At 27.7% G+C, this 18,689-nt stretch overlaps 2 protein-coding genes and 1 pseudogene across 2 annotated transcripts; all 3 read right to left on the reverse strand.

Moving 5' to 3' along the window:
- Window positions 1–1,692: 1,692 nt before the first annotated feature.
- Window positions 1,693–3,434, reverse strand: LOC137825413 (protein neprosin). The gene is made up of 7 exons (XM_068631083.2): window positions 3,288–3,434; window positions 3,088–3,174; window positions 2,807–3,001; window positions 2,526–2,690; window positions 2,385–2,438; window positions 2,146–2,292; window positions 1,693–2,061 (listed from the first exon to the last, which is right to left on the reverse strand). Exons 1-7 carry the CDS (start codon window positions 3,432–3,434, stop codon window positions 1,693–1,695), a joined length of 1,164 nt encoding a protein of 387 aa, XP_068487184.2.
- Window positions 3,435–10,645: 7,211 nt separating this feature from the next.
- Window positions 10,646–12,386, reverse strand: LOC150025687 (protein neprosin-like; annotated as a pseudogene).
- Window positions 12,387–16,604: 4,218 nt separating this feature from the next.
- On the reverse strand, window positions 16,605–18,444 carry LOC137826354 (protein neprosin). The gene is made up of 7 exons (XM_068632292.2): window positions 18,258–18,444; window positions 18,055–18,141; window positions 17,774–17,968; window positions 17,494–17,658; window positions 17,355–17,408; window positions 17,116–17,262; window positions 16,605–17,031 (listed from the first exon to the last, which is right to left on the reverse strand). Exons 1-7 carry the CDS (start codon window positions 18,402–18,404, stop codon window positions 16,663–16,665), a joined length of 1,164 nt encoding a protein of 387 aa, XP_068488393.1. The 5' UTR covers window positions 18,405–18,444; the 3' UTR covers window positions 16,605–16,662.
- Window positions 18,445–18,689: the final 245 nt, after the last annotated feature.

The following is an 18,689-nucleotide window of genomic DNA, read 5'->3' on the forward strand; positions in this document are numbered from 1 at the left end:
TTTGGATTAACTTTTTTGAAATCTTTCTAAAATTTATAAGAGTATTTTGGAAAAATATTTTAAAAAATTCCGGAAAAAATTATGGAAATAAATTTTCAGAATAAGACCGGATTAGATGAGCCATTTTGGTTGTTTTACTCATTTGATGGATGCACGAGGAACTTTGTACAATCGGATGATAACTGCTAAAAGCGAAAATAAAATAAAATAATATATATACTGACAAGAAAATAACTATAATAATTTATCATAGAAAATTACAAAAAAAATTGAAAATATGATTTATGAATTAGACTCTGGGATTTGGAAGCCGGTTATGACGGTTATGAGTATGAAAGATATTAACATTTTTATGACTGTCTGAAAATGATATCTTCAATTAAATATTTGAAATGAGTGTAAGTTTTTTAAAATATTTTTTTCCCCAAAAATAAAAGACAAAATGCATGATTTTTTTTTTATCCTACAAAAATAAACTTTCGTCTTACGTGCATATGTTCATAAAAGAAAAAAAAGAGATCACATAGTTTTGGAGTTAATATCTTTTTGAAAAAAAGTAACAAAATGACTTAGACTTTGCCACTAGAACTGAACTTCTTAAAAAAAACAAAAAAAGTGAATTTGAAAAGGACGAACCTGCTTCACCGTACTCTGGAAGTTAAAAGAAGATATATGTTTGTTGAATTTTTATTTTTTATATTTTTTATACTTTGTTTTTAATTTTTTAAGAAATAAGAGTTGACGAGTGTATAAAATGAAAAAATGTGTCATATAGCAAAAGTGTTGGGCCAGCTGAATGAGCTGAAGCTTCAAAAGAAACATGGTGGTGCAGATATAAAAAAAGTAAGTGGCTGGATGTTTATGTGTGTGGGGGGTATAGTTTGGTCTCCTGTAGGGAAAGGAAAGAAAGAAAAAGCTGAAAGTTTTGGATTTTGGTGTGGAGAGAGAAAAGGTGGAAGAGAAAAAGGTGAAAGTTAGGGGTGCAAATGAGGTAACCGTGGGGTGTGAAAAGTAGAGAATAAGATGGGCTGGGAGTGCGCGATCTAGGAGAGGAGGTGTGAGTAGGATAGCAGTGAAGGTGGGCTGACGAGCTGCACAGAGTAAGACTGGGGATGTGAATAGTAAGTGAGGGTTTTTTTTAATCTCTTTAACAAATTTTATTTACCCAGACGAAATTAGGGGTTGACAACACTAACTTTTACTCTTAGCCAAATTAATTGTCCTATAAACTTTCACATTTATACACTTTTAAAAGCATTTAAAAGCATTAAAGGATTTTTGTTACACTTAATTATTAATGTCACAAGTTGTTACATCTTAAGAGATGAAACTATAATAATACTTCCAATTTATACAGGGGATACTTTCTTTTCAATTATATAATATTTCTATTTTTTATTTAAATTTATTTTTATTTTTTTAAAAATTATATTTTCCGTCGTTATCTACAAAGTAAAAACGTGTGAATTAGTTTTAATTAGTTTTCTTATGATTATAAATGTAACCATTGATCTATGTCATTTGGATTGGAATCAATATCTCACAATTCATAATTTATTTTCAGTGAGAAATGTTTAGTAGTTTAGACATAATTATTACATTTAAACTATTAAATTAATTTTTGACTAAATGTAAATATTTAATATTGGATCGTAATAGATCAAATTTTTTAGTTTTATTGAACTTTTATCATCAATTACCACAATTACCACCGAGTCCTCCAAATTGTAGAGAATATCCAAACTGTTTTCCTATATTTTCATAGTAATCAACACCAAAACAATTAGGATTGTCTTTCAACGTGTTTGTGTGATAATATGGAGGTCCATAATCTGTTCTTGAGTCATTTTGAAAGGAAATATTCCTAAAATAACATGCATGACGAAAATTTTCATCTGGAAAATATCCAGATCCCATTTGAGGGCTAGGAGTATGAGGAGGAGTAGATGTTCTCCCACCCCAACCCACTTGATCAACTGAGGTCATGTTCGAGAATAATTTTGATGGAAAATATCCAATATTTTCACCTAGGTAATTTATCCACCAATTTCCTTTAAGGTCCTACAATACATATTAACCTTTTTCAATAATATGATATATCATGTCTAACATTATATAGAGATAATTAAATGGAATGCACATTACCTTTGTAATAGAGATTGTAGTCTCCATCATTAATCCATTGTAGATAGACGTTTTTTCCAATCGTGCACCAAAATATTTATTTGAATTAGTTTGGACAAACCCTGAACAATATAGATTGAAGCATCCCGTTTTCTTGTAATTATCTGACTGTGTGAAATGTAATACCATATTAATTTTTTAAAATTTGAAACAAGTTTTTAGGTAAAGATTAAAAAACATGTAAATAAATCTATTCTTACTGTCCATGACGAGTAAACATAAGTTCCAGTATCACCATAAAATTTTGGAGCCACCTATATAAATTCACACAAATTAAGATGGCAATATCAACTAAAATATACATATAACTAAAATGATGACATGAACCAATTAAAACTCACATGCCATCCAACAGATATTTTGTTAGTAGCATCTTCAAGTCCGTTTTGAACCCATATATGAGACATGCTCATTTGATCATTTCTACTAACTCCTGGATTATAAATGCTATTAGTTCCACTAACTTTGTAATAAGGACCATTACCTGAAAGATATACTTCTGCAAGCTGCAAAATTTAACAAATTCAAATAAGTAGTTTTCAAATTGAAACATTAGATATGGTGAATTTTAGAGAAACAAGTTAACAACATCTTCAATCTTATTATACAAGAAAAAACTTACATGAACACCAGGAAGATCTTGAACTAGGATATGATTATTTGATAGTAATTTGCTTTGAATGAGATTATCTTTTGTTGTTCTTCTAATAGGAACCGTTCCTCTTGGACATTCATCTTTCTCAAGTCCAAATATGGATTTAGTAGAAGAATTCATTACATTTGTCTTTTCAAATAAGTTTCGAAAACTAGGTTTTCTCTGTATTTAAATAAAGCAAAAACAAATATAATCAGGTAAAAAAAATATAGAATTGACTATATTTGAAAATGTTCAAAATAATGTACCTGTAATTTATGATTCTTTAATAAAGGATGATCAAATGCTGGTTGATTGTAAATATCAATACAATCAACAATGTATCCAAATTTTGTCTAAAAGATAAAGAATACATCATATTTGAAAAAAAGAATTTATTAAGAAATATACTAAGATCAAATTCAACAAAAAAAAGTATACAATAATAAAATATAAGAATATAAAATACATGAACACTCTTCACGGGTGATTTGTTAATGAGTTGTAATTGTCTTTCTAACTCTAAATCTTCTTGGAGTGTGTGTTGAATGCCATGAACTCCACTATTATCATGACTATTCACTAAACACAAGACAAAAAACAATATATGGATCATTTATCTTCCAAAATTCTTCTATCAAATAAAATGAGAGATGTTAGAACTGCTTGTATAATGTGCTACATTTATAGCACTACCAAAGATAAAATGTGATAATATTTTGAAAAATAGAAAATAATAAAATGAATATTTTTTCCAACATTAATAATAATATCATTTATCATTATATTCTAATTAAAACTAATTTTACACATGTAACCATCATTCATTCATTTTATTAATATTATTAATATATTAATATTATTATTAACATTACTAATATCATTAATATTATTAATGTTATTATTAATATTATTTATAGATACAGATGTGTAGATAAGTCTATCTATATCTATAGTGTATTTAGGAATACTTTAGTAAATAATTTATCCATTGATTTGTATCTTAATTAATAATAATAATAATAATAAAAATATTAATATTATTAATACTGTTATTCATATTATTAAATATATTATTAATATTGTTTTTAATATAATATTAATAATATAGTTATTGTTATTATTATTAATTTTGTAATTAATATTATTTTTAAAAAATACTATTAATATGGTTGTTAATAATATTATTATTATTACCATTAATATTATTAATATTGATATTAATATTATTAATGTTATTGATATTATTATTAATAGCAGAATCAGACGTTACGCTTGTGTCTGTAATGTTTTAAATATTTTTAAAATTTTGTTGTGTTTCCTTTATTATTAATATTGCTTTATAAATTTATAATAAATTTAATTTTATTAAATTAATGTATAAATTAAATTTATAAATGTCATTATAAATTTTACTATATATACATATAAACAAAAACATTAATTTAGAGTTTGAAAATCTTATGATTTTGTAATAATAATTTTTTTTAGATAAAAGACAAACAAAAATTAATCTTCACATATTTAGTTGAGCTTACCTACAATTTATAAGAAGTAATTTTTTATAACGAATTTATTTATTAAATTATAACAACAGTATATTCTTGCTATAGGTTATAGATATTAAAAGATAAAAAATATTATATATATAACCATTATTTTTAAAATTAAATTTATTTAACTATTTTTTAAAAGATGAATAATTTAAATATTTTTAATTATTTTAAATGTTTAAAGATATATTTTAGTTCTATGTTTATATCCGCACCATTTCTTAAAGAGCCTGGGCTGAGTCCGTTGGGCTCAAACAGCTTTTTTTAATTGGGGGAGATATAAGTGGCCCTACAGTGGCGATAATTTTTCTAATTTGAATTTTTTTAATTGGAGATATTACTTCAGTCCATATCATATAAATATATATCAAGATTAAAAGGTTTTAGGTGGCTTTGTGTTTTGCTTTTGGGTGCAAGTGTACAAACTATCATGTAGACATATTATCACTGATCATATATGTTCTTTATGCCCCTCAAAGTGTGCTAGATCACATTAGAAGAGGTCAAATTGATAAAAATTTATGGAGGGTCTCTCCTATTTAACTCATTGTCTCATAAAGCATATTTATTTAAATTCATCTAGATCCATCAAAATTTCAAAATATCAATATTTATTGTCATATTACCAGTTTTCAACTGCGGTATAAGACAAATGGTTGTCGATAATTCGGTACTCTTAAGTTTTAAATTTAAGAAGAATACAATTGGCGTATAGATACTTTGTTTACACGTAATCTCCCACAAAAGTATGAACTAATGCAAAATTCTTTTGAAAGAAAATTGTATTGGTGGGATCAATACATTTATGCATGCATCTTAGGTTGACAAGTTTCCTACAATGACATTGCGTGGAATAGAAGAATAATTTATAAGAAACATATTTCTTCAAAGTATAAAATAGTTTTTCATTTTCAATCTCTGTCTCCTAAGTCTCATTGTTATGGTTATTATATACACCCCTCTCTTCTACGATACAATATAAGCTTTATTCTCTTCATTTGTTCCTCTGTTTCTCTCTTCTTTCCTTCTTTTTTCTCATATCTCCCATTCACCATGTCCACCTCCCCACAGGAACCACCATTGTTGTCTCCTCTCTTTCAAAGTCCGTTCCAAATCAAGCGTCAAGATTTCAACCGCAGTCAACTTCTCCCTTGATGGATACTGGTGCTGATAGTGATACTTGTGATTATAAAATCCAAGCGTACACCAATGAACAACAATGCACATCATCATCATAAGCATCATACCAAAAATATGATTCTCACATTTCATACATATTTAATATATATATATATATATATATATATATTTAATATATGGAAGTTTCCTACAATGACAATGACATTGCGTAAAATAGAAGAATCATTTATAAGAAGCAAAGTTCTTCAAAGTACAAAATAGTTTCCTATTTTCTACCCCTGCCTTTTAAGTCTTAATGTTATAGTTATTATATATACCTTCTCCTCTACAATACAATATAAGCTTTTGTTCTCTTCCTTTGTTTCTCCCTTCTTTCCTTCTTCTTTCTCATACCACATACTCACCATGGTCACCTCGTCACTGCAACAACCTTTGTCGTCTCCTTCGTCTCATAGCCCATACCAAATCAAGCATCAAGATTTCAACCGCAGTCGGCTTCTCCCTTGGTGGATACTGGTGGTTGTGCTTGTGCTGACCTTCGTCACTGTATCCAAAGTTTGGAGTATGACAGCATGCAATCACGTTGCGACACCAACACCAGAATCGACATTGCAATGGGTGTAAGAGCTAGTTGTGGAGGAAACTTCCTTCTCGCCTCCTTCGTTCTCCCTTTACTCCTGGTTGTGCGCTACAGAGGGCGCGAAGTCGTGCATGGAGGTTGTCGGTGTGTGGAGGAAGAGTGTAGTGAATGCAACACCAAACCAAATTAATTAAGTTTTGAATTGGGAAAACATTGTGTAACTTATGTTATGCACTGCCCAACACAACTTGCTTTAATTTTTGTATGCGGGTTAACAGGTCAACCTTCCTCGTCCCACAATTGGCCCACGCGTGTTGCAGGTTATGGAGGGCGGGCTTAAGCGGGCTAGCGGATTGAATTAGTGAGCCCTCACACTTTTTTCTAGTGGGCTACTACCGACTCGCATTGTCATCCCTAACTGTGACAATAGTGACAAATTTTTTGTCACATTACCAGTTTGCAACTATGGTATATGGCATGTAAATACTCTATTTACACGCAATCTACACAAAAGTATAAACTAATGCAAAATTCTTTTGAAAGAAAATTGTATTGGAGGATCAATAAATATATATTTAAAATATATATTAAAGTTTTGGGTATGATGACACACAATCACACTTTGACACCGACACCGACACCGACACCGACATTGCAATTGGTGAAGGAGGTGGTTGTGGAGGAAGCTTCCTCCCCACCTCCTCCTTTCTCCCTTTCCTCCTCCCCGTCTCCTCCGTCCCCCCTTTTCTTCCATGAAGGAAGATGATTTTCAGCACCCATACCTATTAGTACAATAGCAATAACAATAATTTAGAAAGTTTTAATAATATTTATGAAAAATTATCTTACTTCCTCAACTTATTATATTTACATAATTTTTATGATTTTTAAATTTGTGCGTTATATTTTTTACTTATTTTAAAAGATAGTGAGTTTATTAAAAATTATTCTTAGTTTTACTTAATTACATCTTTAATATCTTTAATATGTCCCTTATGTTGATATCAACATTAAAATTGATGAGAACAGATAATGACTAGTAGGATAGATTCAAATATAAACTAATATAGAGTTTTAGTGTTTCTAATATCATATTAAAATAATAAATTTAAGTCTAGTTAAATCTTATAAAAGGTGGTGGATAAAAATAAAACAGGGTGGCAGAGGGTGGCAGATAGCAAGAGTGTTAGTGTTGGGTCAGCCAAATGGGTTCAGACTTCAAAAAATCGTAGTGGTGTACATATAAGAAAACTTGTGTGGTAAATAGTAAAATGCTGGGCAACAAATATAAGGGAGTAGGGAGTGTAAAAATACTATCAAGGGATCCATAAAGAAATTAATTCATAATGGACAAACTTGGGCCCCAGCTCTCTCTTTCTAGTCATCATCCAATTCTAATTAAATACATATTTTACAAACTAAATCTATGAGCTCCACACATTGAAATTCCAAATTTAAGGCAAGGCTGTTTCGCACCTCCATATATTCTTCTCCCACTTCCATAAATTTTCATATTTCCAAAAATAACTTTCTCTAATATTCTGAATTACATAATAATTCATAAGTCTTTTTTCATATTCGTAATTAGCTTTTGGATTACATAATCTGAAAACCTTTTTTCAGATGGATGAATAATTTCCGAATTATGAAATATGGAAGTCTTTTTTAGCTTATGAATTACATAATCCATAAGTCTTTTTTCAAATACGTGTCCAAATTACATAATCTGAAAGCTACTCTATGGAGATGGCACAAGAAGAATAAAAATGTATTGTCATATTGTGTATGGAATGAGAGAAGAACCTAACAATTTTAAGACAAGACAAATACCAAATAAATTCGGATCCTTTCTACGGGGTGATAACGGCTAACAGCGAAAAATAATAATAATATATATTCTGACAAGAAAATAGCCATAATAATTTATTATAAAAAAATATGAAAAAAATTGAAAATATAGTTTATGAATTAGACTTGGATTTACAAGTCGACAAGTAAGAAAAAATATTAACATTCATGTCTGAAAATGATATCTTTAATTAAATATATGAAATGAGTGTAAATTTTTAAAATATTTTTTCCCCAAAAATAAAAAACAAAATGCATGATTTTTTTTTATTCTACAAAGATAAACTTTGATCTTACGTATTTATGTGGATAAAATAAAAGCAAATAAGAGATCACGTAGTTTTGGAGTTAAAGATCTTTTTGAAAAAAAAGTAACAAAGTGACTTAGACTTTGCCACTAGAACTGAACTTCTTAAAAAAAGCGGAAAACTGAATTTGACAAGGATGAACCTGCTTCTCCGTATTTTAGTTTCTAATGAAAAGACATGGATTTCGTACCCTGCAAGTTAAAAGAAGATATATGTTTGTTGAATTTTTAATTTTTTAAATTTTTATACTTTATCTTTTATTTTTTAGGAAATAAGAGTTGATCGGTGTATAAAATGAAAAAAATGTGTCATATAGCAAAAGTGTTGGGCCAGCTGAATGAGCTCAAGCTTCAAAAGAAACATGGCGGTGCAGATATAAAAAACGTAAGTGGCAAGTTGGTGGACGTTTATGTGTGTGGGGGATATAGTTTGGTCTCCTGTGAGGGAAAGGAAAGAAAGAAAAAGATGAAAGTGTTCGTGTGGAGAGAGAAAAAGGTGAAAGTTAGGGGTACAAAAGAGGTAAGCGTGGGGTGTGAAAAGTAGAGAATAAGATGGGCTGGTGGTGCGCGATCTGAGAGGGGAGGTGTGAGTAGGACAGCAGTGAAGGTGGGCTGAGGAGCTGCACTGAGTAAGAGTGGGGATGTGAGAAGGAGAGCAGTGAAAGTGGGCGGAGGAGTGACACTGAGTAAGAGTGGGCGTGTGAATAGTAAGTGTGGGTTTTTTTTCCATTAATCTCTTTCGCAAACTTTATTTACCCAGACGAAATTTGGTGTTGACATCACTAACTTTTACTCTTAGCCAAATTAATTGTCCTATAAAATTATAAGATAATTTAGAATCAGTGATTATGTTAAAGAAAATCAATTAATGATTTGAAAAAATAACTCAAACCATTAAATAATAAATAAATAATAAAATTTAAGAATTAAAAGAAAAAACTAGCTCTAAATGTTTAATGATGACTTTATTTATTAGTCATGACACCACTTTAAATAATTGACTTGAAAGATATATGAATCAAATTTTTAATTTGTCACTTCGTAGAGCCAATTTATAAGATAGTGCAATGATTTTTTTCAGTATTTGCTATAATCCAATAAACTTTGAGGACTAAGTTCTTATATTTGATAGCTCAACCAAATTATGTAATAGGTTTTACTTTCGAAAAAAACATGTTCCCACTATGCAAACTTTTAGGACGTTATTTTATCTTAAATATCTAAAAAAATATATATTTAATTTGTTGTAACAACTTCAACCCTACTAATACTTGTTCACCATCTTAATACTAACACAAAAGGTCTTATGTATTTCTTCCCATATATTGCCATGTATGATATCATGCCATTAATAACATGATAGTTGTTGTTATGAGTAAACTCCACCAAAAGGAAGAATTTCATCTGAGCTCTCTAGATGATCCAATATGCAATATCTCAACAAATCACCTAATGACCACGTTGTTCTTTCTTACGTCCATCTATTTGGGATTATATGCATAACTGAGTCTTAACTTTGCACCAAATACTTCCTGTAACGTCTGTCAAAATCTACATGTAAATATGGGATCCTAGTAAAAGACAATACTAAAAGATACCCATTTCAATCTCATAATCTCCTTGATGTATATAGTTTAGCCAACTTGGACATATAAATTCTTGTGTTCACTAGAAGGAAATTAGCACTATTCGTCATTCTATCAATAATTACCCATAATGAGTCATGCCCTTAGATTGTTAGTGTGGTCCATGAATATTGTTGGAACGTTTTGTCACTCCAAAGATATGATCATATATTCATAATGGCCATATCATGTCTTTAAAAATGTCTTGTGAACATCTTCATCTCTCACCAGAATATGATGGTATCCTAACCATTAATCCATTTTTGATAGCACTACATATAAAAAAAATAAGAAAGATATATTCTCATATAAAAGATTCTCATTTTTCACATTTAGACACTTTTAAAAGCATTATTATTCATAAGGTTAGAATATTTTTGTTACACTTAATTAATGTGACAAGTTGTTACATCTTAAGAGATGAAACTTACATAATAATACTTTCAATTTATACATGGTGATACTTTCTCTTCAATTCTATAATATTTAAATTTTTTTTTTCTAAAAAAATTATATTCTTAGTCATTATTTACAAACTAAAATGTGTGAATTAATTTTAATTAGTTTTTTTAGGATTATAAATGTAACCATTCATCTATGTAATTTGGATTAGAATCAATCTCTCACAATTCATAATTAATTTTCAATGAGAAATGTTTAGAAGTTTAGACCTAATTATTACATTTAAACTATTAAACTATGTTTTGACTAAACGTAAATATTTAATATTTGATCATAATAGATCAAATTTTGAGTTTTATTATGCTTTTACCATCAATTACCACATTCACCACCGGGTCCTCCAAATTGGAGAGAATATCCAACCGATCCTCCTAGATTATCATAGTAATCAACACCAAAACACTTAGAATTGTCTTTGAATGTGTCAGTGTCATATTGTATAGGTCCATAATCTGTTTTTGAAACATTTTGATAGGAAATATGCCTAAAATAACATGCATGAGAAAAATTTTCATCTGGAAAATATCCAGATCCCATTTGAGGACTAGGAGTGTTAGGAGGAGTAGATGTTCTCCCACCCCAACCCACTTGATCAGCCGAGGTCATGTTCGAGAATAATTTTGATGGAAAATATCCAATATTTTGGTCCATGTAATTTATCCACCAATTTCTTTTCAAGTCCTACAATACATATTAACCCTTTTCAATAATATGATATATCATGTCTAACATTAAATAGAGAAAATTAAATGGAATGAACATGACCTGTACAATCATAAATTTAGTCTCCATTGATATTCCACCGTAGGTAGATATATTTTCCAATCGCGCACCAAAATGAATTGTTGGATGAAGTTGGACAAACCCTAAACAATATAGATTGAAGCATCCTGTTTTCTTGTAATTATCTGACTGTGTCCAATGTAATACCATATTAAATTTATAAAAATTGAAACATATTTTTAAGTAAAGATCAAAAAACATGTAAATAAATCTATTCTTACTGTCCATGATGAGTAAATATAAGTTTTAGTATCACCATGAAATTGTGGAGCCACCTATATAAATTCTCACAAATTAAAATGGTAAGTACAACTAAAATATACATATACCTAAAATGATAACAAGACCCAATTAAAACTCACATGCCATCCAACCGAGATTTTGTTAGTACCATCTTCTAGTCCATTCTGAACCCATATATGAGACAAGCTCATTTGATCATTTCTACTAACTTTTGGATTATAAATGCTATTAGTTCCACTAACTTTGTAATAAGGACCATCACCTATAAGATATACTTCTGCAAGCTGCAAAATTTAACAAATTCAAATAAGTATTCAAATTGAAACATTAGATATGGTGAATTTTAGAGAAACAAATTAACAACATCTTCAATCTTATTATACAAGAAAAAACTTACATGAACACCGGGGAGATCTTGAACTAAGATATGATTATTTGATAGTAATTTGTTTTGAATGAGATTATCTTTTGTTGTTCTTCTAATAGGAACGGTTCCTCTTGGACATTCGTCTTTCTCAAGTCCAAATATGGATTTAGTAGAAGAATTCATTACACTTGCCTTTTCAAATGAGTTTTGAAAACTAGGTTTTCTCTGTAATTAAATAAAGCAAAAACAAAAATAATAAGGAAAAAAATATCTAAAATTGACTATATTTAAGAATGTTAAAAAGAATGTACCTGTAATTTATGATTCTTTAATAAAGGATGGTCAAATGCTGGTTGCTTGTAAATATCAATACAATCAACAATATATCCAAATTTTGTCTAAAAGATAAAAAAATACATCATATTTGAAAAAAAAAATTATTAGAAAACATACTAAGATCAAATCCAACAAAAAAAAAGTATATAATAATAAAAATATAAAAATATAAAATACATGAACACTCTTCACAGGTGTTTTGTTAATGAGTTGTAATTGTCTTTCCAACTCTAAATCTTCTTGAAGTGTGTGTTGAATGCCATGAACTGCATGATTATCGTGACAATTCACTAAACACTAGACAAAAAACAATATATGGATCATTTCTCTTTCAAGATTATTCTATCAAATAAAATTGAGTGATGTTGGAGCAGCTTGTGTAATGGACTATATTTATAGCACTACTACAAGATAAATAATAAATATGAAATGAGATAAAAAAATTTTTGTTTAAACTGGCCATAAAATTAACGTCTATGCATATAAAAGAAATCGATATAGAAAATATCGAATTAGAAAGATAAAATGTGATAATATTTTGATAAATAGAATATAATAAAATGACTGACTTTTTTTCTAACATTAACAATAATATTAATTCCTATTAATAATAAGAAGAATAATATCTTTTCAATATATTCTAATTAAAACTAATTTTACACATATAAACATCATTCACTCATTTTATTAATATTATTATTAACATTACTAATATCATTAATGTTATTATTAATATTCTTTATAGATATAGATGTGTAGATAAATCTATCTATAGTGTATTTAGGAATACTTTAGTATATCTATTGATTTGCATCTTAATTAATATTAATAACAATATTAATACTATTATTCATATTATTAATGTTATTATTAATATAATAATAATAATATTATTATTATTATTAATTTTATTATTAATATTATTAATGTTGACTATTAATATTATTAATGTTGACTATTAAGGTTGACATTAATATTATTAATGTTATTACTATTATTATTAATATATACAGAATTATGTCTGTAATTTTTTAAATATTTTTTAAAAATGTGTTATATTTTCTTTATTGTTGATATTGTTTTATAATTTATAATAAATGTAATTTTATTAAATTAATAGTATAAATTAAATTTACAAATATCATTATAAATTTTAATATATATATATATATAAATGAATAAAAACATTAATTTGGAGTTTGAAAATCTTATAATTTAGATAGAAGACAAACAAAAATTAGTCTTCATAAATTTAGTTGAGCTTACCTACAATTTATAAGAAGTAATTTATTTAATAATTTATAAACAACTGATAATATTCTTACTTTAGAAGTTATAGATATTAAAGGATAAAAAATATCATATATATATATATAACCTTTATTTTTAAAATAAAATTTATTTAAATCTTTTTTAAAAGATGAATCATTTAATTATTTTAAATGTTTAAAAATATATTTTAGTTTTATTTTGTTTTAAAAAAAAGAAAGAAACATACAAATTTTGTACCTAACCCATTTTATTTTTAACCTAAAGAAAGAAGAAGCTAAAAAAAGCAAAATAGAAAAAACATAAATTAAACAAAATAAAGAAAACCTGATTCATTTGTATCCATTGCATCTACTCTCCTACAAAAACCGTAGCCACACAGCACCTCACACCAGATATTTTTTTGGCCCGTTTTCTTTTTGGCACGGCTAGCTACTATTTCCACTCTCAGCATTTTGTTCTCTAAGAAAAGAGAGAGTCTAGGCCTATTTATTCGTCCCATACTTTTATTATTTGCAACCTCCTCTTTTACATCCGCAGAACCGTTTATAGAAAAGCCTGGATCCGTTCGGTTGGCCTAGCAGTTGTGCTATTTATAGGCAGTTTCTTCATGCATTCCTACATTTTTCTTCCTACACCCTCACAATGTTTTGCAAAGACAAAACTGCTCCTATATAAAAACTGTACATTTATTTTTTTCATTTCAAATTATGAAATCCGGTAAATTTTTGGATTGACGCTTTTGGTAAAATTTCAGATTGGCATGTCCAGTAACCTCCTAGATTGGTGCTTCCAGTAACCTCCTGGAATGGTGATTCCAGTAGTACATGAATGACAATATTAAAAAATATGCATTTTAGATCTGCCAATCTGTAAATCAAAATATGCATTACGGATTCAGAAATCCATAACTGAAAAAAATCATTTTGGATCCACCAATTCGTAATAGAAATTATACTTCTGGATTCAGCAATTGAGAAATCAACCATTTATGCAAACTTTGCTTTCAGAACACCCGCTCATCCGGAAAGCAACATGATTCACTTCTGGATTGATGAATCCGTAGCACACTCTCAATCCCAATTTCAAATAAAATGTGAAGGTCAGTTTCGGGATTTACAAAATTCTGGGGGTGCAGGAAGAAAAATCCCATATTTTTCATATCCGTAACTTCTTTTTGAACTAAAGCCTGGGCCCGTTTGGCTGACCCAGCAGTGTTCCTATTTGCAGCTCACAATGTTTATATCCGCACCATTTCTTAAAGAGCCCGGGCTGAGTCCGCTGGGCTCAAACAGTTTTGTTTTTAATTGATATTTTCTAATTAGAATATTTTTAATTGGAGATATTACTGCAGTCCAATCTGCAGATTGTCATTTTCTTTTTTCAATATAATTGTGTTTTCCATTTTAAAAAATTTCATTTCTTGAATTCATTGTTTTTAAGATATGTTTGAGAGTATATCAAATTCAACTGCAACAGCGACAATTAAAGTGTATTTTCATCTATTAAAAATAAAATAAAATAAAATAATTATTATTTTAGTGTTATAGATTTATTTATTTAACTACTATAATTAAATTATATTATTAAAATATTTTTATATAAAATTAAGTTGTAAATCCTAAATCCTAGATTTAAACCCTAACACCTGAAATTGGAAAGCAAGTTTTCATAAAATCAGTGTAAGCTAACATGTACCTGCCAAAATTAACTAGGAATACTTCAACAATTTTTGTAATTATTATTATTATTTTTGTAATTTTCATATTCTTGACAACAATCCATCCTTGATTTTCATGTAAGTTCAAACTTTAATAAATAATATATATTTATTTATATATATTTTTTAAACTTCAATTGATAAATTACGGAGGAAACAAAGACAACAGAAAATGACTATAAATTTAGGAAAATGTATGATATAAGAATTTTTATATATTTTAAATTTTTAGTACATGGAATGCTATATACTTTTTTTTATTGCTATTATCTTTTAATTTGTCATTATGAAAAATAGATTTTTATTAAATTATGATATTATAAATGTTGGTGGATAATTATAAATAATTTAATATTAAAATTATGACAATTCACCATCACATTACATTTTAGAATATTTTAGAATTTATTAGAATAATGAAAATTACAAATGATAACTAAAATAATAGCATCTAGATGTCCAATTGCTTACAATAAAATTGTTTTTCGATTAAAGACATTACGATAATTTTAATACACATTATTTACAACCTTAAACGTCAGTTGTTGCTGATATTTTATTCTCGGTTCCTTCTTCCACAAGTCTAGCTTGAAGAAGTATATTAAATGGTAGCTCGATTTGGAAAAGACCATCATATTATATTATACTTTTGACAACAAAATTTTTAGGACATCTAGATAAATAGTGACGTTTATAAGTGACAACATATACAAAAATAACCATTACCACGAATACAATTTTTTTTGTAGAACTTACTTTTATTTCTAATTTTTTTATAACTGAATTATAATAATTTCTTGTACGGATATTCTGATTTTATAACTTCATTATTTTCTTTTTTTCATTGTTTATTTTTTTTTCCTAACCAACATATAATTTTATTATATTATGAAAACCAATAAAAAAAAAGATTTATTTCATGTTGATTGAGATTTACATGTTCGTGTGGTCCATGAATATTGTTGGAACGTTTTGTCACTCCAAAGATATGATCATATATTCATAATGGCTATATCATGTCTTTAAGAATGTCTTGTGAACATCTTCATCTCTCACCAGAATATGATGGTATCCTAACCATTAATCCATTTTTGATAGCACTACATATAAAAAAAAAATAAGAAAGATATATTCTTATAAAAGATTCTCATTTTTCACATTTATACACTTTTAAAAGCATTTAAAGAATTATTATTCATAAGGTTAGAATATTTTTGTTACACTTAATTAATGTGACAAGTTGTTACATCTTAAGAGATACTTTCAATTTATACATGGGGATATTTTCTTTTCAATTCTATAATATTTATATTTTTTATTTAAAATTATTATTTTTTTCTAAAAAAATAATATTCTTAGTCATTATTTACAAACTAAAATGTGTGAATTAATTTTAATTAGTTTTTTTTAGGATTATAAATGTAACCATTGATCTATGTCATGGATTAGAATCAATCTCTCACAATTCATAATTAATTTTCAATGAGAAATGTTTAGAAGTTTAGACCTAATTATTACATTTAAACTATTAAACTATGTTTTGACTAAACATAAATATTTAATATTTGATCGTAATAGATCAAATTTTTGAGTTTTATTATGCTTTTATCATCAATTACCACATTCACCACCGGGTCCTCCAAATTGGAGGGAATATCCAACCTGTCCTCCGAGATTATCATAGTAATCAACACCAAAACACTTAGAATTGTCTTTGAATGTGTTAGTGTCATATTGTATAGGTCCATAATCTGTTCTTGAAACATTTTGATAGGAAATATGCCTAAAATAACATGCATGAGAAAAATTTTCATCTGGAAAATATCCAGATCCCATTTGAGGACTAGGAGTGCCAGGAGGAGTAGATGTTCTCCCACCCCAACCCGCTTGATCAGCCGAGGTCATGTTCGAGAATAATTTTGATGGAAAATATCCAATATTTTGGCCCATGTAATTTATCCACCAATTTCCTTTCATGTCCTACAATACATATTAACCCTTTTCAATAATATGATATATCATGTCTAACATTACATAGAGAAAATTAAATGGAATGAACATGACCTGTGCAATAAAAAATTTAGTCTCCATCATTATTCCACCGTAGGTAGACATTCTTTCCAATCGCGCACCAATATATTTTGTTGGATGAGTTTGGACAAACCCTGAACAATATAGATTGAAGCATCCTGTTTTCTTGTAATTATCTGACTGTGTCCAATGTAATACCATATTAAATTTATAAAAATTGAAACATGTTTTTAAGTAAAGATTAAAAAACATGTAAATAAATCTATTCTTACTGTCCATGATGAGTAAATATAAGTTTTAGTATCACCATGAAATTGTGGAGCCACCTATATAAACTCACAAATTAAAATGGTAAGTACAACTAAAATATACATATATCTAAAATGATAACAAGACCCAATTAAAACTCACATGCCATCCAACAGATATTTTGTTAGTACCATCTTCTAGTCCATTCTGAACCCATATATGAGACAAGCTCATTTGATCATTTCTACTAACTTTTGGATTATAAATGCTATTAGTTCCACTAACTTTGTAATAAGGACCATCACCTATAAGATATACTTCTGCAAGCTGCCAAATTTAACAAATTCAAATAAGTATTCAAATTGAAACATTAGATATGGTGAATTTTAGAGAAACAAGTTAACAACATATCTTCAATCTTATTATACAAGAAAAAACTTACATGAACACCAGGGAGATCTTGAACTAAGATATGATTATTTGATAGTAATTTGTTTTGAATGAGATTATCTTTTGTTGTTCTTCTAATAGGAACGGTTCCTCTTGGACATTCGTCTTTCTCAAGTCCAAATATGGATTTAGTAGAAGAATTCATTACACTTGCCTTTTCAAATGAGTTTTGAAAACTAGGTTTTCTCTGTCATTAAATAAAGCAAAAACAAATATAATCAGGACAAAAAAATCTAAAATTGACTATATTTGAGAATGTTCAAAAGAATGTACCTGTAATTTATGTTTCTTTAATAAAGGATGGTCAAATGCTGGTTGCTTGTAAATATCAATACAATCAACAATGTATCCAAATTTTGTCTAAAAGATAAAAAAAAATACATCATATTTGATTTTTTTTTATTAGAAAACATACTAAGATCAAATCCAACAAAAAAAGAGTATATAATAATAAAAAATATAAGAATATAAAATACATGAACACTCTTCACGGGTGTTTTGTTAATGTGTTGTAATTGTCTTTCCAACTCTAAATCTTCTTGAAGTGTGTGTTGAATGCCATGAACTGCATGATTATCGTGACAATTCACTAAACATAAGACAAAAAACAATATATGGATCATTTCTCTTTCAAGATTATTCTATCAAATAAAATTGAATGATGTTGGAGCAGCTTGTGTAATGGACTATATTTATAGCACTACTACAAGATAAATAATAAATATGAAATGAGATAAAAAATATTTTGTTTAAACTGACCATAAAATTAACGTCTATGCATATAAAAGAAAACGATATAGAAAATATAGAATTAGAAAGATAAAATGTGATAATATTTTAAAAAATAGAATATAATAAAATGACTGACTTTTTTTCTAACATTAACAATAATATTAATTCCTATTAAT

The sequence above is a fragment of the Phaseolus vulgaris genome, chromosome 8, assembly GCF_051622355.1.
Source record: "Phaseolus vulgaris cultivar YP4 chromosome 8, ASM5162235v1, whole genome shotgun sequence".
NCBI classification, from domain to species: domain Eukaryota; kingdom Viridiplantae; phylum Streptophyta; class Magnoliopsida; order Fabales; family Fabaceae; genus Phaseolus; species Phaseolus vulgaris.

Excerpts from the sequence above, each read along its gene's own strand:
- LOC137825413 (XM_068631083.2), bottom strand. The coding sequence starts at position 3,434 with ATGATCCATATATTGTTTTTTGTCTTGTGTTTAGTGAATAGTCATGAT. Across the intron at positions 2,691-2,806 it reads AAGATCTTCCTGGTGTTCAT|CTTGCAGAAGTATATCTTTC; the intron begins GTAAGTTTTTTC and ends TAAATTTTGCAG. Across the intron at positions 2,439-2,525 it reads AAATATCTGTTGGATGGCAT|GTGGCTCCAAAATTTTATGG; the intron begins GTGAGTTTTAAT and ends GAATTTATATAG.
- LOC137826354 (XM_068632292.2), bottom strand. The coding sequence starts at position 18,404 with ATGATCCATATATTGTTTTTTGTCTTATGTTTAGTGAATTGTCACGAT. Across the intron at positions 18,142-18,257 it reads CACCCGTGAAGAGTGTTCAT|ACAAAATTTGGATACATTGT; the intron begins GTATTTTATATT and ends TTTATCTTTTAG. Across the intron at positions 17,409-17,493 it reads AAATATCTGTTGGATGGCAT|GTGGCTCCACAATTTCATGG; the intron begins GTGAGTTTTAAT and ends GAGTTTATATAG.